Source organism: Propithecus coquereli, unplaced genomic scaffold (genome assembly GCF_000956105.1).
Source record: "Propithecus coquereli isolate 6110/MARCELLA unplaced genomic scaffold, Pcoq_1.0 Scaffold179, whole genome shotgun sequence".
In the NCBI taxonomy this organism is placed as follows: Eukaryota; Metazoa; Chordata; class Mammalia; order Primates; family Indriidae; genus Propithecus; species Propithecus coquereli.
The window spans coordinates 96,815-122,174 of record NW_012142634.1 but is presented as its reverse complement, the minus strand read 5'-3'; the positions used below and the strand labels follow the sequence as shown (position 1 = coordinate 122,174).

Below are 25,360 nucleotides of genomic sequence, written 5' to 3'. Positions count from 1 at the left end.
TGCGTTAGAGGCTGTTGCAATAATCCAGGGGAAGGATGATAGTGGCTTGGACCAGGGTTGTAGATGTGCTGGTGGTGAATTATAGGGTTCTGGGTATATTTTGAAGATTGTGCTAGCTGATCAAGTGTAGGGTGTCAGAGAAAGGGAGGTGGCCCTCTGGGCTGTGGTGATGACCTCGCTTTTCCCTCTTCCCCCCTCATCCCTCAGACCCCCGGACTATAGTCTTAACTTTGCATCCAGAGTGGTCATGTTAAAACTGATATCGCATCATGTTACTCCTGTGTCCAACCCTACACTATTCAATGGCCTGAATCATCTCCCTGCTTTTACCCTCGAGTTCGGTGTTTGTTTCTCACGTTAAGAGCTTGATTTGCAAAGGGAAAGAACTGTTTCGGGAAACTGTCAAGGGCCATACAGAGGACGTGTTGTCTGAGGCGTGCCGGAAGAGACACCCCTGCGAAGGTTACAGTGCCTAGATCCTTTCGATTGCGAAAATTGGCCTGTCTGAGCCCTCATCGCCAGGCGCTCGGCCTCTCGGCTGCGGCCGCCGCCGCCGCAGACTCCATTTCCCAGGATGCTGAGGGGTGGGGCCGGCCGGAAGGCTGTGCGCCCGCCGCGGGGCTTGATGGGGGAGTTGGAGATTTCCATCATGGCGGCTTCCATTTCGGGCTACACCTTCAGCGCTGTGTGTTTCCACAGCGCCAACAGCAACGCGGACCACGTAGGTGCCGGGCCCCCCGCCGCGGCCGCTGGAGGCTTTTAGCCTCCGCATTAGGCCGGCGCTTGCGGCCAAGCCGGGACCGCTTGCGGCTCGACCCCCGGGCACCAGGGCCGGCCAGAGGAGCCAGTGACCGGGGCGGCTCCCGCCCCCGGCGAACTCCTGACTCCCGAGGCTCTTTCGCCCCCGGGATGGGGCCCCTCGCTTGGCGCCCTCCGACGCCTGGCTGTCCCGGGACTACGTCTCTGGTCCAGCAAAGCTGTCCCGCCTGCCTCCTCCCGCAGTGTCAGGAGTCACTTGGTGGAAACCGAGTGCCTGCCCCTCCCTGACTATGAGGGTTCTAGACTTAATGAGGGGCTACCGGGGTCGGGAAGGAGTTCAGAGGCCGGGCTTTTAGTTTAGGAGGCGAGGCACTCAGCCCCGCCCGCTGGTCTCACATGTTGTCGTCGGGTGCAACGAGTAAAACCATGGCTGTCACTATTCATACTTGTTAGACACGGTTGTGTATTTTCTTCGCCCCGATGGAAAATGGAGAATGTAAACAGGAGCATTAGGTGCAGGGTCTATTTGCATTTCCCTGAAGTTGCATGTTTAGTTCTTTGGCGAATGTTCTAAGACCACAGGAAAATAGGGAAGTGACAGGCCCACGATTGAGTGATCGGAAATGCATAGGCTTTGGAGCCCACAGGGGGAGCAAAGCCTTTCTTTTTCAATGTCTTTATTTTCGAATTGTCTTTTAATGTCACTGGCCTCTGGTTGGAAATTCTTTGTGAAACTAGATAATTTTTCTCTTAAAGGGAGTATTTAATTTACCCATCAAATTGGGGGATTATTTTAAATGATAATAGTGAATTATTCAAATTCATTAAATGTGTGTGGTTTTTCGTGGTTGTCATTACAAAGCAAAATGATATGCTGCAGAAGGAGGAACAGGATTTGGTTTGATGTCAGCAGTCTTAGCTTCCATTAATAAAAACTGATTTCACAGAGAGGTGATTCCATTAGTAAATTCAATGGAATTAAATTATTGTACCTTTCATCTCTTCAATGTTGATGGTAGAGGTTAATGATAGGAATATATGCAACATGGGCTTTTCCAGAGGCAACTTTGGACACTATGGCCTGTGGTACTGCAGCCAGTTATTTAATAATGTGATGCAGTTCCATATGTAGGTGGCTTGTGATACCCCTAGTGTCCAGGGACTATTAAATATGGGTTCAGTGATGCTTCTTTACCCTGTTTATTTCTTAGAGTGCCTAGTAGTATCACAATTTATGCATAAAGCAAGATTATTGTAAGAATAAGCAGCTACCTGTTGAAAAATGAAGTTTTTCTACAAACTTCAGTGAGATGGCTGTATTAATTAGATTGTTATTAATTAAAGAGATAGCCCCTCAATATCTACTCTGTTCAAGGAAATTTTCACCAATGCCAATAGTTTGCAACTGTGTTTTATATAACCATGCCTGGTTATATTAACCTTACCACAATTGCAGGTGTGGGAAACCTGAAAATAATTTCAATTTTAAAGTTGAAGAACCAACAATTTACTTTTGTGGTACATAACTTTCGTCCAGGCAAGAAATTAATTTAAAATCACTCATTATTCTATAGAGCTGGGGTGAGCAAACTTTTTCTGTAAAGGGCTAGATAATAAATTTTTTAGGCTTTGCAAGCTATATGGTTTCTATAGCAATTACTCAACTCTCCTGTTGTAGGGAGAAAGCAGCTACAGACAGTAAAAGAATGAAGGTGACAATAGTCCAATAAAACTTTATTTATAGACACTGAAACTTGAATTTCATATAATTTTCACATTTCATGAAATATTTCTGTTTTTTTTACAACCATTTAAAAATGTAGAAACCATTCTTAGCTTGCAGGCCATACACTAACAGACGTTGGGCTGGATTTAGCGCTCACACTGTAGTTTGCCTACCCCTGCTATGAAGTAACAGTAGTTTAGATAATCCAGAACAACAGATAAATAAACACTCGTTTTGTGCTTGGCTTTAGAATGTCTTGATGTCATTGTAGATTTATATCACTGTTTCTCACACTGAGGACTATTGTAAGGTTACCAGATAAAATACAGGTCACTCAGTTAAATTTGAATTTTAGATAAATAGCAAGTAATTTTTAGTATAAGTGTAGCCCATATCTTATATAAAAATTATTTTTTTATCTGAAATTCAGATTTAATTGGTGTCCTATATATTTTTTTGCTAAATCTGGCAATCCTGGACTATAGAACACTAGGAATCTATCTATGTTCTCAATGTCTAAGGTTCTGTGGGAATATTAAATTGTTTTTTCACTTTGATTTTAAAAACGTTTTTTTTTTTTTGCTTGTTACAAGCTAAAACTTCTTTTGTGGTGAGAACTCATAATTGAAAGACTTTCAGAGGGTAAAACAAGCTTATTTAGTTGGTATTTCTCAAACTAGTAGTCATAGGTACTCCTTTGGGTCTGAAAGAATTTTTTTTTTTTTTTTTTTTTTTTTGAGACAGAGTCTCACTCTGTTGCCCGGGCCAGAATGCCATGGCATCAGCCCAGCTCATAGCAACCTCAAACTCCTGGCCTCAAGCGATCCTCCTGCCTCAGCCTCCCGGGCAGCTGGGACCACAGGCACGTGCCACCATGCCTGGCTAATTTTTTCTATATATTTTTAGCTGTCCAATTAATTTCCTTCTATGTTCGGTAGAGACGGGGTCCCACTGTTGCTCAGGCTGGTCTTGAACTCCCGAGCTCAAACGATCCACCCGCCTTGGCCTCCCAGAGTGCTAGGACCACAGATGTGAACCACCACGCCCGGCCAAGAATTTTTTTTTTTAAGAGAATCTGTATATTTCTCAAGTTTAAGATACCCTGTACATGATGATTTAGTATTTTAGGACACTCCTCCTCCCCAAATCAAATACAAAAACTAGGCTGTAAAGCATCTGTCTCTCCCCTCACCCCCACATGGAAATGTTTTTAAACTAGGAAACTTCTTTAATTGATTTGAATGATCAACCCAGAATAGAAGGGTATAGTATAAGGGCATTGTTTCAACAAATTTATTCATCCAGTATTTGTTGAGTACCTATACTAGGTGATAGACACTGTGCTAGGTGCTGAAATACAGCAGTAAACAAGCACAAAGTCCCTGCTCTCACGGAGCTTACATTTTAGCAGGGGATAATAAATAAATGTATTCATTTATATAAATATGCAATATGGTGTATAGTAAGAAGACTAAGAAGAAAAAGAATGCAGGGCAAAGAGGAGAGAGTGCCTGGCAGATGCTGTTTCCGTTATGTTGGTCAGGCAAGGCCTCGCTGATAAGTGCCGTGTGAGTGAAGACCTAAATGAAGGGAAGGACTAAGCCATGTGGGTGTCTGGGGAGAGAGATTCCAGGACAGCTTATCAATTTACTCTCTAAAGGAAGTTATTTTGACATTTAGGGTATATCTTCTCCAACTGTGCTTGTGCTGAACATGACAGCAAATACTCAAATGGTAGGTAATATGCCAAGTAATCCAGAATTGATTGTGGTTGGTATATGTTCTCCAAAGGTGTTAATGAATTAACCTCTGCATTTATTAAAGAAAAATTTTCATGTAAATGATAGGAAATTCATTTGCTGAAATCCTTATTTTCTCTGCCTGCCTCTACAATAGCACGTAGTTGTCATTGTATTAACTTCTTTATCCTTTCATTATTAGTAGTGTTTTTAAAACAAATAAATTTTATGCTGTTTCAAGAAAACAACTTTGGAATGTTTCTGCTTCTTGAGCTTTTTCGACATTGGTTATGAGACTTATGATTTAGGTGATGAATTCACTCTACTTATTTTTACTTCAAAAAATAGGGAAGACTTAAAGGGATTAAAATAATATTTTATCTTGTTACGGAATTCTTTTTTCAAACAATCCAATTATAGGTACCCTCAGATTGCTCGAGTCTACTTGGTTTATAGAATAGTGGCAAGCTTATTTGGATTATTGTTGAAATTATTATAAAGTCATATGTCCTCAATTCCTCTTAATTTCGGTAAAAATCATCTTTATTTTTAGTCTGCAACTATTTTTTTGTTTCTTTTAGGAAGGATTTTTGCTGGGAGAGGTAAGACAAGAGGAAACCTTTAGCATCAGTGACTCACAAATCAGCAACACAGAATTTCTGCAAGTAATTGGTAAGTGAATTTATCATTGACCTTAGAAATATCCTTTTTGTGTATAATACTGTTCTTCGGCCCTTAACTAACTTTAATCTAAAGGATTAAAAGAGTGCATGTAAAAAAAACTAAAATTATTTGCACTATAAATTATATGAGATGTTTTTATAAGTCAGTGTAAATTTACAATGCATAGGTGTACATGTAGGTCTCCTATTATTCACTAGCTGACTAGCTCTGACTTAACCAAATTGCTGTGTGACCATTTGACTGATAGTCTTTTCAAAACCACAGTGAAGGCCGGGTATGGTGGCTCATGCCTATAATCCTGGCACTTTGGGAGGCCAAGGCAGGAGGATCAGTTGAGGCCAGGGGTTCAAGACCAGCCTGAGCAATATAGTAAGACCCTATCTTTACAAAAAATAGAAAAATTAGCTGGGCATGGTGGCATGCACCTGTAGTCCCAGCTACTTGGGAGGCTGAGGCAGGAGGATCGCTTGAGCCCAGAAGTTTGAGGTTGCAGTGAGCTGTGATGACGCCACTGCATTCTAGCCTGGACAACAGAGCAAGACCCTGTCTCAAAAAACAGTGAATCTCAAGTTTGCAAATTAGGCTCTTCCCATTGCCAGTATCACCTCATACTATAAGCAATGGATATGTTGTGCCACTCTTTCCTAGAGGCATCCAGCAAAGGCGTTCACGCTTGTTTGTATGGGATATTTGTTAAACCTACACAGGCTTCTGACACATAAGCCAAATAGCCACTTTGGGGGAGATTGCTGAAGAAGAAGAGGAAGGAATCTTTATAGATGGATCTACTCTCTTTCTATCAGTCTCCTTTTGATAAATAGTGATCATAGTCCTTTCAGGTGCACCTCAGGGAGATCACTAACAGCACATTCTGATAGAAGAAAGCAAGGAACATTTCATTTATTTATGCAGCAAACATTTGTTGAAGAACTTCTATGTGTGGAGCATGTGCTGGGCATGAGAGGAATACTCAGAATCATCCCTGCCTTCCAGGGGTAGGACAGGTATGAAGAAATACCAGACAGTGCAAGATGAGTGCTGTAAGAAAGGAATAAAGACAATCCTGTAAGTGTCCAGAGTTGAGAGAAAAACTGCTAGTGGGGAAATCAGTAAAGATGTCAGCAAGGAGGTGAACCTAGGGCCAGTGAGCAGTATATTCAAGGGAACACAGAGTAAGGAGTGTATAAAACTTGCGAGGGATCTCCCCTGATTCTACATGACTAAAATATAGAATGCGTGAAGATGAGTGGTTTGTGGTTTGAAATACGGCAGGCAGGTTAGGTCATGTTGGAAGCAAGTCATCAATTCCAAGCCTGTTCTGATTGCCTTCTAGTACACGGGTTAGGGGGCAAGGGTGAGGTTTGAGGTGGGGTTAGGGTTGGAGAAAAAAAAGAGACTGAACTGTCTCCTAAAGCAGTGGTCCCCAACCTTTTTAGCACCAGGGATCAGTTTCATGGAAGACAATTTTTTCCGTGGGGTGGAGGGTCAGTTGGGGGGTGGCATGAAGGGTGGGGCAGGGGAAGACAGAGCTCAGGCAGTGATGTGCAGCCCTGTTTTCCTAACAGGCCACAGACCAGTACTGGGCTACAGCCTGGGGATTGGGGATGGCAGTCCTAAAGGATCAAAGCTGTAAAACCCACTCAACCTACTCCCCATGTTGTTGACTTACTAAGACTTGATATGTGGACAGAGTATAGCTCGTTTTTCATTGAGGGATTTTTGTTTTTGTTTTGCTTAATTCCTTAAAGTCCTAAAACAGAATTTTGTTTCATAGGACATCTGTGCAGTTATTTATTATTTGCACATGGGTTTTCAAAATTAATCTGGTGGATGAAGGTTAAATTGCCAGATGCAGTTAACTGACAGAAAGCCATGAAAGTAAGCGCTCTCTCATCTGGCGTGATCACAAAAATAGCACTTTTGATGAATATTCTGGCTATTTATTTATTTTTAAAGAAATAGAATGGTAAAATAATTAAAATTCTACATAGCATAATGTACTGATCCTTTGATTCATACACCACAGTAAATACCAGTTTTCATGGTATTGTAGACATGGAGAAATAACAATCAATAGAGCGTGCCAGTTAATATAGTGCCATGACAACCATCTCTTGCTGTACAATCTTTAATTTATTAGCAACATTCAGATCATTGAAATGATTAGGCATCTCATTGACAAAGTGTTCGCTAATATTATCTTAAATATGTTGTCACCATTGTAATGTTTTTCTTTTAAAAATAAAAACATCCAAAAACAGCCAGGCCCAGTGACTCACACTTGTAATCCTAGCACTCTGGGAGGCCGAGGTGACAGGATCACTTGAGATCAGGAGTTCAAGACCAGCCTGAGCAAGAGCAATACCCCATCTCTACTAAAAATAGAAAAAATTAGCAGGATGTGGTGGTGTGCGCCTGTAGTCCCCACTACTTGGGAGGCTGAGGCAGGAGTTTGAGGTTGCTGTGAGCTAGGCTGACACCATGGCACTCTAGCTAGCCTGGGCAACAGAGCAAGACTCTGTCTCAAAAAAAAAAAAACCAAAAACATAAACCATGGACTCTGGAAAACATGGGTTGAAAGGTCAAACATAAGGGAAAGTGCTTTGAGCAGGATTCACTACCAGTAGTGTGAAGAGATTCTCTGGCATAGCTTAACCTCTAGAATAAGATGTTTTAAGTAAAATAAATTGACCACATTTATTATTTGTTGTAAATGTCTAACTTCATGCACAGACACCTTTTACCTTACTCTCTGCAATAGGATGACTTGATATGGAGTATCACATTTTCAACACAAAATGTCTGCATTTTGTTTTGAATACATATTAATATAAAAAGCTGGTGCTAGCTCACTTTAAGCAGAGCTGTCCTCCTTAGTTCTAGGAGTGATAGAGCGGAGGCAGCAACAGACAAGGGTCCTTAGTTAATGAGGAGATGCAGTAACAATCATTGGAAAAAATGGAAGGGGGAAGGAGAGGAAGTATTGGACTCACCCACTAGGAAGAGAAGCAAGAACAACAGTACTGCATGGTAGGGGTTGTTAAAGACCTGTGTGCAGGGAGCCGTATGTCCGTGGAGAGGAGTCTACTATGTGGATGCGCTATTGAGGCACGGGAAACTCTGGAAATCCCAGGCGAGGCTGCCTAACCTCTGCCTGTTTCCAAAGATCCACCTGTCAGTTAATGTGTCCTCCAACTTCATTCCAATCTGCAGCTTTTTCATGTTTGAGGCCATAGCCCTGTTTTTTCCATGGAGTGCTTAGTATTGCAAAAAAGCTTAGAAAGCTTTAACTTCCTTCAGAAAACACCACATGGTATCTAGAGCATGTCTTTAGTGTGCTGCTAATCCACGTTGTAAATCATGACGGAAACTGCTAGGGTGGATTGGTAACAGGTGTGTGCATTCAGAGTTCAGCACTTCAGGGATTTCATTAAACAAAATATTCTTTCCTTTTGAACAGAAAAATAAATGCCGCATATTCTCACTTAGAAGGGGGAGCTAAACTGTGGCTATACAAGGGCACACAGAGTGGTATAATGGACATTGGAGACCCAACAGGGGGAAGGATGGGAGGGCTGAGGGATGAAAAATTACCTATGGGCCACAATGTACACTATTCAGGTAATGGGTACACTAAAAGCCCAGACTTCACCACTATACAATATATGCATGTAACAAAATGCAACGTGTACCACCTAAATCTATTAAAGTTTTTTTAAAAGGGGGAAAATGCAAAAAAATTCAAAATATTCTTCCCTTTAAAGTAGAAGTTGAGTTTTTCTTTTCCCTGAACTCCAGGTAATATTTTTGCTACATATTTTCTGTATCCTGATTACTAACAGTATCTCTGGAATAACTTATGATGTTATATTGTATCATTTTTAGTGATAAAAGAAGGAAATATTTCTAGATGAGGTTTCCTTATTTGTATAGTTAGGCAAATGAGCTTTTCTTTCCTGTGGAAATATTGCATTTATGCATGTGTTTTGGCAGCATTAACACAAATACAGAAGTTAATGGGCATAGCACCATGTCCTTGAAGGCTGTGGTTTCATTTTAATTGAGTTAAAATTACAGCCTGGAACTCTGGTGCTATGGCTTTTTAAACCAGCAGGCAATGAGTCACTCTCTAGGAGAATGTGATTAATAGAATTGAATGGTCAATTAGTCTCATGGTCTTATAAAGAAACCCAGAACCTAAGCCCCCTGATGAGCCTAAAGAAATTGTTCACTCTGCTTAATCACAGCAACTTTTCAGAAGCTGTTACAGTCTGCCTTATAAATGACTATTTCCCTCAGTACTGTCCGTCTTTGAAAGGGTTAACAGACTTCCAGAGTTCCTTCCCCTTCAAAACACCTGGCCCAAGTTGTCATGAGTTGTTAGTTGGTTATTGATGGTGGGGTGGTTAAGGTCCTTCTCTCCCTAGGTTGCCCTCACAGCTTTTAGGAACCTTTATTAAATGCTTCCAATAAGTGGTTACTTTTTCTTATTATACTTTGTTTAAATAGGTAAGATTGAGCAAGGCACACAATAGCTGCATGTCCCTGAATAAAAGCTTTCAGATGTGTGCTCATCATGCATGGACAAATGGAAATAGAACTTTAATTCTCCAGGTTCCTTTGTTCTGGGAAAGTGTACCTTAGTGTAAATGTTAAGAGTCACACTGCTTTCACTGGTGTGCAGGCAGCACTTGTTTGGGAGAGGAAAACTGACTTTTTATTATCTGTGATTTGGGATAAAAAATAAATCTTGAGCTATTTTATAATTTCCTGTGTTTTACATGACTAACTAACTGAGATGTATTTCCTCTTTTCTAATTACAGAAATCCATAACCATCAGCCTTGTTCAAAACTTTTTAGGTAAGCCACGTCCTTCTCTGTAGCCGTTAGTCCTTATTAAAAGGATTGATTGATAAAAAAAACTAGCAAATTTAGGCCTGAGGCTGATTATGGCTATAAAGTCGAGAGTATAACCCAGGAGACCCAAATTCATTTATTTATTGCATGCTGTGTACATGGCACTATGTTAGGTTAGGAAAAGGGGAAGGGGAAGGTGTAAACTGTGGCCTCGGTGATTTAGAATGGAAGTAATCCCTTTCAGCCTATCAAGGTTCTTCAACCATAGAGAACAAAGTTAATCAAAATATAATATTATAATTTAGTGAGTGTTTTTAAGAGGAATAATACATGTTCAGTGTTCAACTTTAAAATGTAAGGAAAGGGAACATAAAGCTTTCTTTTTGTGTTTATTTAAGTGAATACAGTGGTCTCCCCCGCTTATCTGCAGGGGGATATGTGCCAGTACCCCCCCGTGGATGCCTAAAACCACAGATAATACCAAACCCTATATATGCTGTATTTTTCCCTATATATACATACCTACAATAAAGTTTAATTTATAAATTAGGCACAGTGAGAGATTAACAACTAATAATAAAATAGAACAATTATAACAATTACTGTAATAAAAGTTACATAAATGTGGTCTCTCTCTCAAAGTATTTTCAGACCCCAGTTGACCAAGAGTAACTGAAACTGCAGAAAGTGAAACCATGGGCAAGGGGGGGACTACTGTGTATACCAGTTCTGTATTATGACCAGCTAAAGGACAGAAAGAGGAAAATGGTAGGAGAAGCATTCAGAAGGGAGAAAGCAAATAGCAGAGAGCCGTCTGAAGGGAAAAGGGTGAGGGAGAGAAAGTCTAGTATCTCTCTTTCACTGAATTCTCTGCAAACCACTGCCCAGGCCTGTGCCTTCTTTCTCAGTCCCAAACCCTTCCACTTAATGGCTGGTATGATGATTTCAACTCTGTGTTTCATAAAACTCAATGAGGCCCCATTTCCTATCCCTTCCAGAAGCCAGGCCGATACTTTCCTTCCAGTACTGCCTACAGGAGCACAATGCAGTATTCTTGATCAGTGCTTCCTTCCTTAACACCCTCCAGCCCCTTCTGCTTAACTGTACCTGCTATGTGTTCCCTACGAACTTTCATCCTGACCACTTTCCCATCGGTAGCTGGCCCGAACACCGAGCCCCTTGCACCCAATAGCCCCTGGGAACTTGTGTCACATTCACTGTCACATGTGAGATGGCCATCTATGAACAAAGCCGTAGAACAGCTGAGGACCTCACCTCTCTTAGATTTACACATAACTGGAGGAGGAGGAGGGAAGCAAGGTGGGTAAGCAGCAGTTCATTTGAAAGGAATCGCAGAGCGCATGAAATGATTCAGGCCCTGGTCCACTCATCCATCGCCTCTCTCTGGTCCATGAAAGTGTCTGATTTGGTCCTGACTCTCAAAGCTTCACTGAGTGTGCCTGCCTCCCCCTTCTGAGGAATCCCTTAAAATACTGTTAGTGAATAGTACTAGAACAAAGATTTAACTGAATTTAAATCATAGACTCATAATTCTTAGAGCTGAAAGAAACCTGAGAAATCATCTGTCTACTCCAAATTCCCAACTTGGAAAAAAAGGAAATGGAGGCCAGATAGGTTAAGTGACTTACCCCACATCATACAGTGAGAAGCAGACTCCCAATTCGGTGTTTCTTGCTGTACCTTGAACTCCTTCCTGCCTTACAAGGCCTGGGCTTATGGTGGTGGGAGAGGGGGTAGTATTCCCAGGACCACGACCAGTGGTAGAAAAGGCCCACACGTCATTGCACCTAGACTGAACACCAGGGGATCCCGGTCACATTGGTCTGTTTGGAGGTGAGCGTTATTAGGTTTGAAGCTACCAAGACATGGCTTCAAATTCCAGCCCTTCTATCTACCAGTTCTGTGATTTGGGGCAAGTCACTTAAACCTCAGTGTCTTTATCTAAAAAATCGGGAATAAAACTTGTTGAATTGTTGGGCTGAACTAACACCTCCCAGCACTGAAGGGAGAATGTACTGAAATAACATGAGAAAGCATGCAGCCAAGTGTCTTATTAAGCATTCAACAAATGTTTTTTTCCCCTTCTTCATTTCTCAGAAAATGAGCTGCTGCATTATCTTTTTTCCATAAGTAATTGATACTTAGAAACAAAGAAAAGATGTCACAGCCATTCGAAACCCTACATTTTGTAATTACTTGCTATCAGCACCTTCCACATGTGGAAGTAATATCTTTTGACTGTAGCAATCTCTTGAGTATTCTTTGATGCAAAAGACACCTTGTATCAGGAAAGCATTTAGACTAAGTTCTCATTATATACCCATTGAAAACAGTTATATCTTAGGGTTAGATGCCCCAGAGACACATATAACTAAGCATGTCCGTTTCACAGTACTATGTGATTTTAATAAAATATTTTTTTCTCTTAAATAGTTTTTATGATTATGCAAGCAAAGTTAATGAAGAGAGTCTGGACAGGATTCTTAAAGATCGGAGAAAGGTATGTTCTATTTTTTAACTAGTCTGATTTGGAAATCATTCCTTATCTTATCACTCAAACTTAAAACCAGACAGAAATGTAAAATGGAACAATGAGATTTGGTATTAATATGTGAGAGTTCTATTAAATAGATCTTAAAGGTAAATTGCCAATGTGAGACAATGTTTACAGCATGTTAATTTTAAAAACTTAAATATCTTTTTTTTTTTTTTTTTTTGAGACAGAGTCTCACTCTTTTGCCTGGGCTAGAGTGCCGTGGCATCAGCCTAGCTCACAGCAACCTCAAACTCCTGGGCTCGAGCGATCTTACTGCCTCCCCCAGCCTCCTGAGTAGCTGGGACTACAGGCATGTGCCACCGTGCCTGGCTAACTTTTTCTATGTATTTTTTTAGTTGTCTAGCTAATTTCTTTTTATTTTTTTTAATAGAGACAGGGTTTCACTCTTGCTCAGGCTGGTCTCAAACTCCTGACCTCGAGCAATCCGCCCACCTCGGCCTCCCAGAGTGCTAGGATTACAGGCGTGAGCCACTGTGCCCCGCCTTAAATATTTATAGTATGATTCCATTACATAAAAATCAGAAGAAAAACAATAACTATAATTTGGAAAGTTAACGATAGTTAGTTGACTCTGTGGTTCTTTCTACTTTGTAATTTAAAAAATAATTTTTTAAATATTTAATAAACATTCATTAATTTTATAATCAGGAAAACTATGTCTAAAAAAAGTAAATTGCAATCAAACATCTTTGGATATATAATTCTTTCAAGCTCAATTAAAGTTGAATGCAGGTGTTTTTTCAAAAGGTCCTGTGTTTATTATTTCTATCAACATATGCATATGATCTGGTTATGTATGGTAAGCAAGTCTGAATGAAACTGAAATTGAATCAAAGTTTTATTGCTGCAGTATTGTCTGATAATCTCATTTATAATTTACCCTGTTGTACCACATATAGGTTTTACTTTTTTTACCTTGGGATATTAATTCTAGAAAAATAGATTCATTATTAGTCATCACTTGAGAAAAAAGTACCAATGAAAGTTTTTAACTTGCCAGACAGAAAATAAAATGCCTTTGTTTAAGGGTGTCAGGAGTAAGTGCAGTTAGATCAAATCAACAGCCTTTCTAATGTACAGGACCTTCTCAGTATCACTGATGGGTATATTTCATGCAAAGGAAGAAAGAAAAGCATGTAAGGATAAGAGGAAGAATAGGAATTGTGGAAGGGTAGGTCAGAAGAAAGGGGAAATGGCTTTGTGTGTGATAGTAAGCTGCCTGCCCGAGTGGGAAGGGCATCACGGGAAGGGTATCACGTGGTCCTGCACTCATTTTCAGTGATTTGTCCAAGAGTATACATCCTGGAATCTCTTAGTGGTCCAGCCTCATCTCTCAGACTCCAACTTATTTTCATATTTTAGATTAGTATTTGCTGTTTGAGACACAGTAGATCTAGATAAGTTGTCATCTAGAGTTGACTTTGCTTTTACTGTGGCTAACAGTCTCAAAAATGTTGAAAGTTGATTTGTAGTTTTGATTTTATAGAACTTTGTGTTAAAACAAATGTTTGTGTGTTCCTTTCCTTTGATATGAGTTTGTTGCTGCACTTTACTTGGAAATCATGTTTCATGTTCCATGATATTTGCTGAGGGCAAAAATTATGTTTTATGTTTCATTGTATTTCCTGTGATACTTTATACATAATATGAAATCTGTAAGCTTTTTTTTTCAAAAATCCAAATTTGCAGCACAAAAGCAGAGATGATATTTAATATTTAGATGACAGAAAAGCTCTTTATAATTGATTCTAGTTTGGATTTTTTTCCACAGGAAAGGTACAAAATTATATCTTCACCTCAAAAGGGCGGTTATACTACCTAAAAGGTACATTTAAAATGTTAGGCTTAAGATAGAGGCTAATGTTTTTGGTATGAAAATCCCCCAGTAGGTGCAGCATGGTCATTGGGCTAAATTACTGTTCTGGCAGAATCCATATGTGCTTATAAAGTTTTCACAGGCCTTAGGTTTTAGGCAAAGGCCAAACAAAGCAAGTAAGGAGGATTTATGTCTTCCAGAAGCTCTGAAATAGATAAAGATTACTGTATCAGCCATCCTAGTATCATAAGGCCAAAAAGAACGTAAGCTAAAGACGATAAATGTGCTCAGTTTTGGGGTGATTGCTTTGGCTTCAGATAATGAAAGTGAATGTCTAGCATAGAAAATAAAATAGAAAGTCTATGTGAGAAATTGGCTGTGAGACTTCAACAGAGATAAGATTTTAGGGAAAGATATCCATAATTCTTCATCACAGCCAATACAGCTATTCAAAATGGGCTTTTCAACCTCAGTGACATAGTTTCTCAGTAGTCTTGCAACTAGCTTGTTTGTTCAGTCTAAAAGGTAGAATCAAAGATAGCACCAATGCAAATCAATTTGGCATCTCATCCTTCATTGATCAGAATGAGGAGAATCTATTTAAAACTATGGGCAAAAATCAAAACAATAAATTGATTACTATCAGTTGATATTAGACATAAATTAATAAGGCTCCCACTTCTCAGAAAATACAAATGGAGTTTCTGTTTAAAAGGCAGCTAGAAAAAAAATTACAAATGGAATAGAACAGTTGGAATTGGCATAACTGAAAAGCACTATTACTCATCCAATAGCCATTGCAAGATTCTGTTAGTCAATGAGTATTTCATGAAAACAGCCAATGTGCTAGTACTGTTCAGGCTTTGCAGGGAGGCAGAGAAAGCGTGAGACATGCCCAGTCCTACAGAAGAGGTAATTCCTACGTTTAGTATGGAGTATTGGGTCTTAGACTGAAGTGTGCATATTCACATACTTCTATAGCTCTAGCCAATTGGCAGTTTTTCTGTCTACTTTTTCTTGAAGGGAAAACACTTCTAACTTTTTCTTTTGGAGACAGAGTCTTGCTCTGTCACCTGGGCTAGAGTGCCAGAACATAATCTAAATTTACTGTTGATTTTAATATGACATTAACAGTTTTAAACTGCCTTTACTTCATAAAACAGGATTTTTACTCAAAGGGTTTGTTTCAAAGAAGGAAGCTGTATGAAGATTGTTCTTCTAATAAAGAATTAAATTGTGGCCGGGCATGGTGGCTCACTCCTGTAATTCCAGCATTTTGGTAGGCTGAGGTGGGAGGATCGCTTGCAGCCAGGAGTTGGAGACCAGCCTGAGGAACATGGCAAGACCCTGCCTTTACAAAAAAATTTTTAATACACAAGCACCCATTGTCCTAGCTACTCCAAGTGCTGAGGCAGGAGGATTACTTGAGCCCAGGAGTTTGAGGTTACAGTGAGCTATGATGACACCGCAGTGAGCTATGATGGCATTCTAGCCTGAACAACAGAGTAAGACCCTGTCTCAGAAAGAATTGTTTCTACAACAGAAGTTTTTAAATTTCAGTATGCAAAAGAAAAACTCAGAAACTTACCCTAAATTCAGATTCCTAACTCTACCCTTAGAGGTTCTGACTCTGTAGATTTGGGTGGGCCCGAGGATTTGCATTTTAGCAAGCTTCCAGATGTCTCTTATGCCATCTGTCTTCCAGATGTCCAGCAAATCATTATAAGAAGTTTTCTTCCAGAAAGCATGTCAGTTTAATTTACTTTAGCCAGTTCAGTTAGGGTATATGGCTCAAGCTAACAAAGCTAAACTTACTTTTTTTTTTTTTTGGAGACAGGGTTTCTGTCACTCAGGCTAAAGTGTAGTGGCATGATCATAGCTCACTACAGCCTCAAACTCCTGGGCTCAAGCAATCCTCTTGCCTCAGTCTCCCAAGTAGCTAGGACTAAAGGTGCACTCTACCATGCCTGGCTAATTTTTTTTTTATTATTATTAATAAGTTTTTATAGAGACAAGGTCTCACTATGTTGCCCAGGCTCGTCTCCAATTCCTGGGCTCAAGCAATCCTCCTGCCTCAGCCTCCGAAAGTACTGGGATTACAGGTGTGAACCACTGTGCCCAGCAAAGGCTAAACTTTAAAAATAGAGTATTGAGGTAGAATTGACATATAATAAACTGCACATATTTAGAGTATACACTTTGATGTATATATGTACCCGTGCAGCCATCACCGTAGTAAGGCAATGAGCATATCTATCACCTGGGAAAGTTTCCTTGTGCCCTTTTGTAATCTCACCTTCTCACCCTTATCCATCCCCGTTCCAGTCAACCGCTGATCTACTTTGTGTCACTATAGATTAGTTTTCATTTTCTAAAATTTTATATAAATAGAATCCTATAACATATACTCTTTTTTTTGATTTGGCTTCTTTCACTCAGCTTAATTATTTTGGGATTCTTCCATGTAGTATATACCAGTAGTTTGTTCCTTTTTATTACCGGGTAGAATTCCAATGTATGGATTCTACCACAATTTGTTTATCCATTTACCTGCTGATGGACAATTGGGTTGTTTTCAGTTTGGGGCTATTGCACGTAAAGCTGCTATGAACATTTGTGTGCACAGGTTTCTATGGATACATTCAGAATTAAGTTTGTAAGATTTCATGTAACTTCAAATACAATTTTTTCTGTGTTTGTTGCAGAAAGTTATTGGATGGTACAGATTCCGGCGCAATACGCAGCAGCAGATGTCATACAGAGAGCAGGTTCTCCACAAGCAGCTCACCCGCATCCTCGGTGTGCCCGACCTCGTCTTCCTTCTCTTCAGCTTCATCTCCACTGCCAACAATTCCACTCATGCTTTAGAATACGTCCTCTTTAGACCAAATCGAAGGTAAAGAAAGCCTTCCCACCAGCCTCACAGAAACGGAAAGATGTTGGTACAAGTAATTGAGATTCATGACTTTGAAAATGTACATTATAGTGCATTTTATAGCACCTTTAAAGAAAAGCTTTTAAATTCTCTTTAGCTAGTTATCTTTGTAGTTAGAGAAGATATTTTCCTTGTCAGTTATTTATATAAATTAAAATTGTTTTTGGATCAAGAAGCATTAGCAAGACATATTTATGATACATAAATTCTTCTAGGAATACATAGCTAGAAATCATCATTTGCTTCTCCATAATCTATTATGTAGAAATGCAGTTTTATTGCTACAGAAGTCTGATTGTAATTTTAAAACGTAGATTGCAAAGACAAAATTGTAAAATTGATCCACCTGCTGGTTAATGAAGGTTTTGCATTGTGAACTTGTTAAAGCAAAAAATCCATGTGATTATGTGATCATGCCTGTCTGTAAATAGCAGAAAGGTTTCCCTCTGGAAATTTATTTATTGTAGAATAAATTAAATCAACATCAGTGAAAATAATTATTAACTGTTAAACAGCCATTTGCAAGATTTCATTAATTAATCTGTAGATATTTCTTGAACACTTAAAACAGGGTCAGTCCTGTGTCATTCACCGTGTGGGTGCAAACGATGTATAAGACATGACTTTTGCTTTCAAGGACTTTACAGTCAACGTTTCTCCTTAAGGGAAGGGAAAAATTGCTAATTCATGCATCCTTGAGTTGTCTGAAGAAGTAGGTGCTCCGTGAGACCCTCTGTTAGTTTACCAATGTCAGAGACTAAGACCCTTATTACCAGGCCCCATTCTTAGGGTAGAACAATACTTTTAACATGATCTCTTTCTCAATTTTCTCTGTAGGTATAATCAAAGGATATCACTTGCTATTCCCAATCTAGGCAATACTAGCCAGCAAGAGTACAAAGTGTCTTCAGTGCCAAATACTTCTCAGAGTTATGCCAAAGTTATTAAAGAACATGGGTAAGTAGAAAGGTAAAATGAGAGTTTTTTCCTTCCTTCTGTCAACAGTATTTCTTTTGTTAATAATATTTAAAAGATGTATGGAGAAATGTAAAATCAAGTTTGACATTTTTGAAATTGAAGAACTCAGTAAGGTCATTCTCTAGACACCAACAGCATATATCTAAATTTTATTCTTATCGAAAGATAATTTCTTTTTATCAATTTTTTCATCATTTACCACAATTTTTTTGTAATTGATACAAAAGTTTGGCTAGAGTATGTATTTCTGATGTTTTAAAAGCTAAACATAGTCACTGAAAATGTATAGCTTTATTATATTTTAAAATTTTCTTGGTAATGTGAGTTCTTTTTTATTTCTCTTTAATTCTAGTAGTATGGACATTATTGCTTAAACATTGTCATCTTGGAGTCACAACATTTAAGTAATAGATGAAGGTAAAAGTGATAAGAAAAATGCCTTCAAGTTCTCAGCAGATATAGTAACTTTGTGACCTTTTTTTCTGTCTTAAAGTACTGACTTTTTTGACAAGGACGGAGTAATGAAAGACATCAGGGCAATATATCAGGTTTACAACGCACTTCAGGAGAAAGTACAGGTAACTGATGTATTTACTGATTTTTCATCTTATTTGTATTACCCAAATGCTTTTACTTCTACATTAATTTTTAATTATCTTCCAATTGACAAATGAATTAAAGTCCAAAAGTCAGAATGTGCTTCCCCAAAATAGTATCAGATCTCTGGGGTAGTTACTCATGCCAGCCGACAAAAGCCAGCCTCACTCATTCTGTGCCTAAAGTAAAGACTCTGAAGTACGTTATTAATACTATTGTTTTAAATACTTGTGGCCCCATTCGTAATAGTGTTTTTTTCTAGATAAATGTATTATGTGTTTAAAGAAGGGTTGCTAAGAACACAGCTGTCCCCATCAGTTATATTCTAAGTACAGACAACATCAAAAGGTACCCATAATTTGTTGCAGCTCTGCTTCCTTTGTTCTAGTTCACTCCTTTGCCCCCACCTGCCTCCATTAAGTGGGAGGATCCAGCAGAGCCTGTTCATTCCTAGTCATTCATGCAACTGACATTTGTGGAAACATCTCCTATAAGCCAGATACTGAGCTAGGTGCTAACAGTACTTTCCCACGTCTTTTCATCATCCCTGATGTGTTGTTACTAGTACTTTGCTCTAAAACCCTAAGAACAAAAGAGCCCTTGAACTTGCCTTTGAGGGCAAGAAGGAAAGTGGTATAGTTGAGAAGCTCTTCCAGGCTGGGGGACACCTGGCTTTAAGGAAGAAGAAGCCAGTGAATAGAAGGAGGAAAGCAGACTGAATTCCCCCTGGGGCCAAAGGAGAAAGCACCAAAGGTATCAGTGTTCCAAATTAGGGTCACTGTACACTTGGTAGTATAGGGAACTTTATACAGGCTCACTGGTGACTGGCCTACTTTCTGGAAATTTCTGGTATTTCTGCTATGGAAAGAACGTGCAGTGAAAAACAGCTTTTTGTCCTAAATTCATGACCGTGCCCTTTTCAGACTATCAGCACTGGTGAAGGGACTTCAAAGTGGCTGTTATATTTCATTGTTGATTGCATAAGGCCTTTTCTGAAAACACCAATGTCACATAGAGTACTCTGATTATAAATGGCTACATTACATAGCTGTAGTCTCCAATAGTTACCTTTTATTAAACCTTGACTTAGAAGCTAATTTTTTTCAACTTTCCTTCATTATAAATATCTTCTGTTAAATAAATCTGTCTTATCTGATTTTCGGTTGTTGGTAATAAATAAAAGTTGAAAGCATCTCATTCCTGTCTTATCTTTTGTTCTTCCTTTGTAAGCTAAACTGGTACCAAAAATTGCCTTTCATTTCAATAAAAATGATTAATCAAGGGAAAAGATTAAATCTTTCCCATCTTACCCTTATTTTTTAAGAATTTATAAGCTAAATAGCATAATAGTGTTAAGAAAGCAAATCAGTGAATAACAACAATACTGATCTTTTGAGCTTTTATGATTTTGTTCTACCTCGTATGTCTGCTTTTTAACTCAAAAATCTGGAATTTTCCTAGGGTTGTAATCAATGCTGAATTTATGGAATGCCTTGTGCTTGAATTTGAAGCTAACCTGGCTCATTGTCATTTTTCCCCTCAGGCAGTATGTGCAGATGTTGAAAAGAGTGAGCGAGTTGTTGAATCTTGTCAGGCAGAAGTGAACAAATTAAGAAGACAAATCACTCAGAGGAAAAATGAAAAGGAACAAGAAAGAAGTAAGTTTCTTATTAAATTCACCAGTATCAGGGAAATGTCATTTTAAACATCAGATTATACAATAAATGACATGAGTTCTTCCATACTCACCAAGCCCCAAGTTAACCTGGTTGGGGGAGGGAATTCTATAGGGAAGCTTTTCCAGAAGGGAAGTGTTGCTTTTCATAGTATCCCCCTCAATTCTTTTAAACACAAAGAAAGAGAAGCCCAAAGATAGTCAAGCTGAAGTGGAAGTTAGAATAAATCCCAAGAAGTGATTGGTACAGTTTTCTGTGTATACTGACCAAAGGGATCTGTTTACAGTGAGCGTGATGGTTATTAATAAGTTAACTCTGGCAGGCTAGCAGGTAGAGACTGGGTCCTGTGTTCATTCTAGCCACATAAAGGAGCTACCTAAAATTCTGTTAACTTTATGTTTGATTCATAGTCAGGGTCATGGTAAAGGCTTTAAATGTCTGGTTTTGGTAGCTGTGGATGAATGAATACCAATAAACAAAGGAATCAGCTGGGCGAATGAGAATTAGGCCCAAGAATCTAATAATTCCAACATGATAACAGACATGTTTGCTATAACACCACCAGAATGAACATCTATGTGTAAAATTTATAAAACGTATGGCAAGTAATATCAAGGGTAAAAGAGATAAAGTTGTGGCCAATCTTTTCTAGCTTAATAAAAATATATATAATCCAATTAAAATGTAATTTATGTTTCCGGGTAAATGATGTCCAATTTATTTTTACTGTTATATTTTTCTTGAAATAATCAGAAATACAGACAGGCATTTAGAATAGTCGAATCAGCAACAGTAGACTAACTGAATAAATTACAGTTAAATATATATAACTGTAATTTGTCAATTTACAGTTAAAAAATAAAAATCAAAAAATTATGGTACAGGCTGGGTGCAGTGGCTCATACCTGTAATCCCAGCACTTTGGGAGGCCAAGATGGGAAAATAGCTTGAGCCCAGGAGCTCAAGACCAGCCTAGGCAACATAGTGAGACCCTGTCTCTACAAAAAAATTTTTTAAAAAATTAGTTGGGTGTGGTGGCACACACTTGAGCCCAGGAGTTGGAGGTTACAGTGAGCTGTATGATTGCACCATTGCACTCCAGCCTGGGTGACAGAGTGAGACTCTGTCTCCAAAAAAAAAATTATGGTACATAAATATGATGGAATATTATACAGCCATTTTAGTAAGTTTGAGTTAATGCCCAATATATAATCTTGAGTGAAAAAAAATTAGGAATATGAAATAGTATAAACACGGTAATGTCACCTGTGTTTTAGATACACACACACACACACACACACACACACACCCGAATAATAAAACTGGAGTTCAGCACACACACACACACACACACACACACACACACACACCCACCCCCGAATAATAAAACTGGAGTTCAGCGAGGATTAATGACTTGACTAAGTAACACAGCTAGGAAGTAGGGGCCTGATAGTTAAAATTTAGGTCAAAACTCAAAATCCTATGCTCTTTCACCAAAATCCTAACAATGTTATCTGGATGATAGAATTGTGGGCAATTTTTATTTTCTTTTTTCCTTTGCAAATTTTCTAAATTTGTATGAGTGTGTATCTTTTTCTTTCCTTTTTTTTTTTTGAGACAGAGTCTCGCTATGTTGCCCAGGCTAGAGTGCAGTGGCATCATCATAGCTCACTGCAGCCTTAAACTCCTGGGCTCAAGCCATCCTCCTGCCTCAGCCTCCCAAGTAACTGGGACTACAGACTTGTGCCACTACACCTGGCTAATTTTTTCTATATTTAGTAGAAATGGGGTCTTGTTTTTGCCCAGGCTGGTCTCAAACTCCTGACCTTAACCAATCCTCCTGCCTTGTAATAGACAAAAATATTACTTAAGAAATATTCAAGACTATATAAACTGATATATGTGGGCTATTTCTGAGCATTCATAGAAATGTAAAATTGTGGTCTAGTTGCTGGAAAATCAGCCACTTAACATAGGGCTTTTAAACCTTTATTCATTTATTTTTTTTAGGGCTTTTAAACTTTTAAGAAGGAGGTGGATAAGTGTATTGTGACAGGCAGCTATAAATATGTTTTCCTGGTTTTTTGTTTTCTTTTTTGAAACAGGGTCTTACTCTGTTGCCTGGGCTAGAGTGTAGCGGTGTTATCATAGCCTGCTGCAACCTCAGACTCCTGGGTTCAAGGGATTATCCCATCTCAGCCTCTTGAGTAGCTGGGACTAAAGGCATGTGCCACCACGCCCAGCTAATTTTTAAATTTTTTGTAGAGATGGAGTCTTGCTACATTGCTCAGGTTGGTCTCAAACTCCTGGGCTCAAGCGATTCTCCTACCTCAGCTTTCCAAAGAGAATATGCTTTTGATGTGAAGCTTTCAAGGAAAACCTCACATTCCCATGACCTGTAAAGAAAGGGTGGTAAGGATTGTTTTGGTTTCATCCTGCGGGCCCCACGGTCTTTGAGCTCAGTGAGCCCCAGGTAGGGGAAATAGCACAGAATTTAGCATGACAAGACCAGCATTCTGCTTATTAGGGCCCACTTCTTGCTATTCCCTTGGTCAGATCCCTTCACCTTCTGAACTCTAATTGTTTGCCTATATAATGGAGACAATAATATTAATAATGGTAATAATAACACTTCAGAAAGTTGTTATGGTGCTTAAATGGATTAATGTCTAGGGAAATATTTTTTAAATTATAAAGTACTATGTATTGTAAAATAATAGTAACAGTCAATTTCACTGCCTTGTTGCTATTTTCCAGAACATTCAGGTTGACCATATAATGCATTGAGATGAAAAGTTGTGAAAATGAACAAAGTGTTAAAATATTCTTCCTGCTTTCACCCAGGATTGCAGCAGGCAATGTTGAGCAGACAGATGCCTTCTGAAAGTTTGGAACCAGTGTTCAGTCCTCGGATGTCCTATTCTGGGTTTGCAGCTGAAGGTAGAAGTCCACTTGGAGATGCAGAGGCCTCTGATCCTCCTCCCCCTTATTCTGATTTTCACCCAAACAATCAAGAAAGTACTTTGAGCCATTCTCGCATGGAAAGGAGTGTCTTTCTGCCTCGACCCCAAGCTGTGGGCTCTTCCAACTATGCGTCTACCAGTGCCGGACTGAAGTACCCTGGAAGTAGGGCAGACCTTCCTCCTTCCCAAAGAGCAGCCGGAGACAGCGGTGAAGAATCAGGTGACAGTGATTACGAAAATTTGATTGACCCTACGGAGCCCTCAAATAGCGAATACTCACACTCAAAGGACTCTCAACCCATGACACATCCTGAGGAGGACCCCAGGAACACTCAGACCTCCCAGATTTAACTAAACAAAAGAAACTCTCCACTTAGCACTGTTTTCCTTAATTGCTTATTGAGAGAGTGATTTGAGGACTTAATCTTGGGAGAGAACTGTTTTCTCAGATACCCTGACTCCCACGAAGAGAGTCCTTGTGCACAGAGCTTGTGGGGGCTCCATCCGCTGGTCTTGTCCCTCGGATGCACTGTGCAGGTTTCATGACAGAATCATTAAGATAATCAAATTGTCCTAATTCTGGTGCGATTCATGGATGTACTGGTAAATTTAGGCAAAGTGAAACTTATCAGCGTAGTTTCTGTTCTTTAAAATAAATTGAAAATTAGAGACTAAGCACAATTAGTCTATAAATGTTCTATAAATCAAAAACTTACCTCTTGCACTATCATGCCTTGAAATTTACTTTTTCAAAGGGAAATGAGTTTAGCAGCAGCCTTCAAAGAACTTCTTTCTATGATGAGCCAAATTCATCTTTGCCGGAAAAGAAATTTTGATAATTCCAAGAAGCCTGATTGGAACAAATTGGGTATTCCTTCTCTTGTCTGCATGACTTTGTGAGATCTAAAGAGAGGGCTTTGTTTCAACCTTTTTCTACTAGCCTGATACGTATTGTCACTTAAAATGGTTGCCTTTAAAAAAAAAAATGTAGAAATACTAATTACCAGTAAGTAATCATCCAAATAAGTATGTCATAAAATAAATTAATTATTTTTCTCTTGGTGGATTACAGTGACTACTGTGTTGCACTAGCACGTTTATGATCTCTATTCTGGAGTCTTAAAGGACACATAGCAGTGGATAACGGAAAGGAGTTATGTACCACACCTGAGTTTTATGATGAACAGATTCCAGACACGGTGGATTTAGCTGAGTTCATACGTAAGGGATATAACTCTTTTAGATCTTCTGACAAATCCTAGTGTTAGTTTTATTTGTGGAGGAAAGACATTTAATAAACTATTTGGGAATCTTGTTGAATAAAGATTTGTTTTAAATCTGAATAACTATACTTATTTTTTTTTAAGTTGCCATTTGGGGAATAATTATAGAATGTGTAGAGACTCCGTTGGGATGCACTTATATTTTTATTTAATTACTGCTTATTTTCTAGTTTTGCCCAGAACGTGTGAAACCACTAAGACATTCAGGAGCATGTTGGACTCCTGGTTTGGAAATGACGAGACCCACCGTTTTGTGACAAGGTCAGCCCATGAAGTTAATACTTATTGTTTAACTGCCTCTCCTTTGGCTTATTTAAAGCCTGAAAGAATAAGGAAGTTGTTAGAGCGGCTTAAAATCTGGGTCTGAAAAAGTAATTTTATAGGATAGATATTTATTCACTGAGCTCCAGTTCCAATACTAAATTAGACAATATAATATGGACTGAAAAATGAAATGCTAAAACTGCCACTCACTCTATGGGGGTCTGTGTTTTACTGTCCTGGTTTTGTTGGCCTTCTGCCACTGCCATTTGGTTTAAAGTGTTGCAGACCACTTTGTCTGCAAATGTGTTCCAGTTTTTATCAGCTACCTACTAAGCAGCTTCAGCACCAGTGTAAATTTAATTTTTTTTTTTTTGAAGTGCCATTGCCATCTCTTCTGTTGAGATTTTCACATTCAGGAAAATATTTTTTTTATGCCATACTGGAATCTACGATGTATATCTGACAAAGCAGTTAAATGTGACAATAAAAACTTATTTAATCATG

At 38.9% G+C, this 25,360-nt stretch overlaps 1 protein-coding gene across 2 annotated transcripts; it reads left to right on the top strand.

Annotated features, from left to right (window-relative positions):
• Positions 1–610: 610 nt before the first annotated feature.
• FAM175B (family with sequence similarity 175, member B) lies at positions 611–25,360 on the top strand. Of its 2 annotated transcripts, XM_012642451.1 has the most exons (10): positions 611–721; positions 4,806–4,896; positions 9,733–9,769; positions 12,221–12,287; positions 16,866–17,056; positions 17,933–18,052; positions 18,567–18,651; positions 20,214–20,328; positions 23,191–23,529; positions 24,382–24,590. In XM_012642451.1, the coding sequence occupies exons 1-10, from the start codon at positions 626–628 to the stop codon at positions 24,399–24,401; spliced, it is 1,161 nt and encodes a 386-aa protein (XP_012497905.1). In that variant the 5' UTR covers positions 611–625; the 3' UTR covers positions 24,402–24,590. The 2 variants fall into 2 exon arrangements, with proteins under 2 accessions (XP_012497905.1, XP_012497904.1); XM_012642450.1 differs by having other exon boundaries at positions 23,191–25,360.

Bases quoted from the DNA above. Each gene is read 5' to 3' on its own strand.
- FAM175B (XM_012642450.1), top strand. From the start codon at position 626: ATGGGGGAGTTGGAGATTTCCATCATGGCGGCTTCCATTTCGGGCTAC. The intron at 9,770-12,220 runs GTAAGCCACGTC...TCTCTTAAATAG, and splicing joins CCTTGTTCAAAACTTTTTAG to TTTTTATGATTATGCAAGCA. The intron at 18,652-20,213 runs GTAACTGATGTA...TTTTCCCCTCAG, and splicing joins CACTTCAGGAGAAAGTACAG to GCAGTATGTGCAGATGTTGA.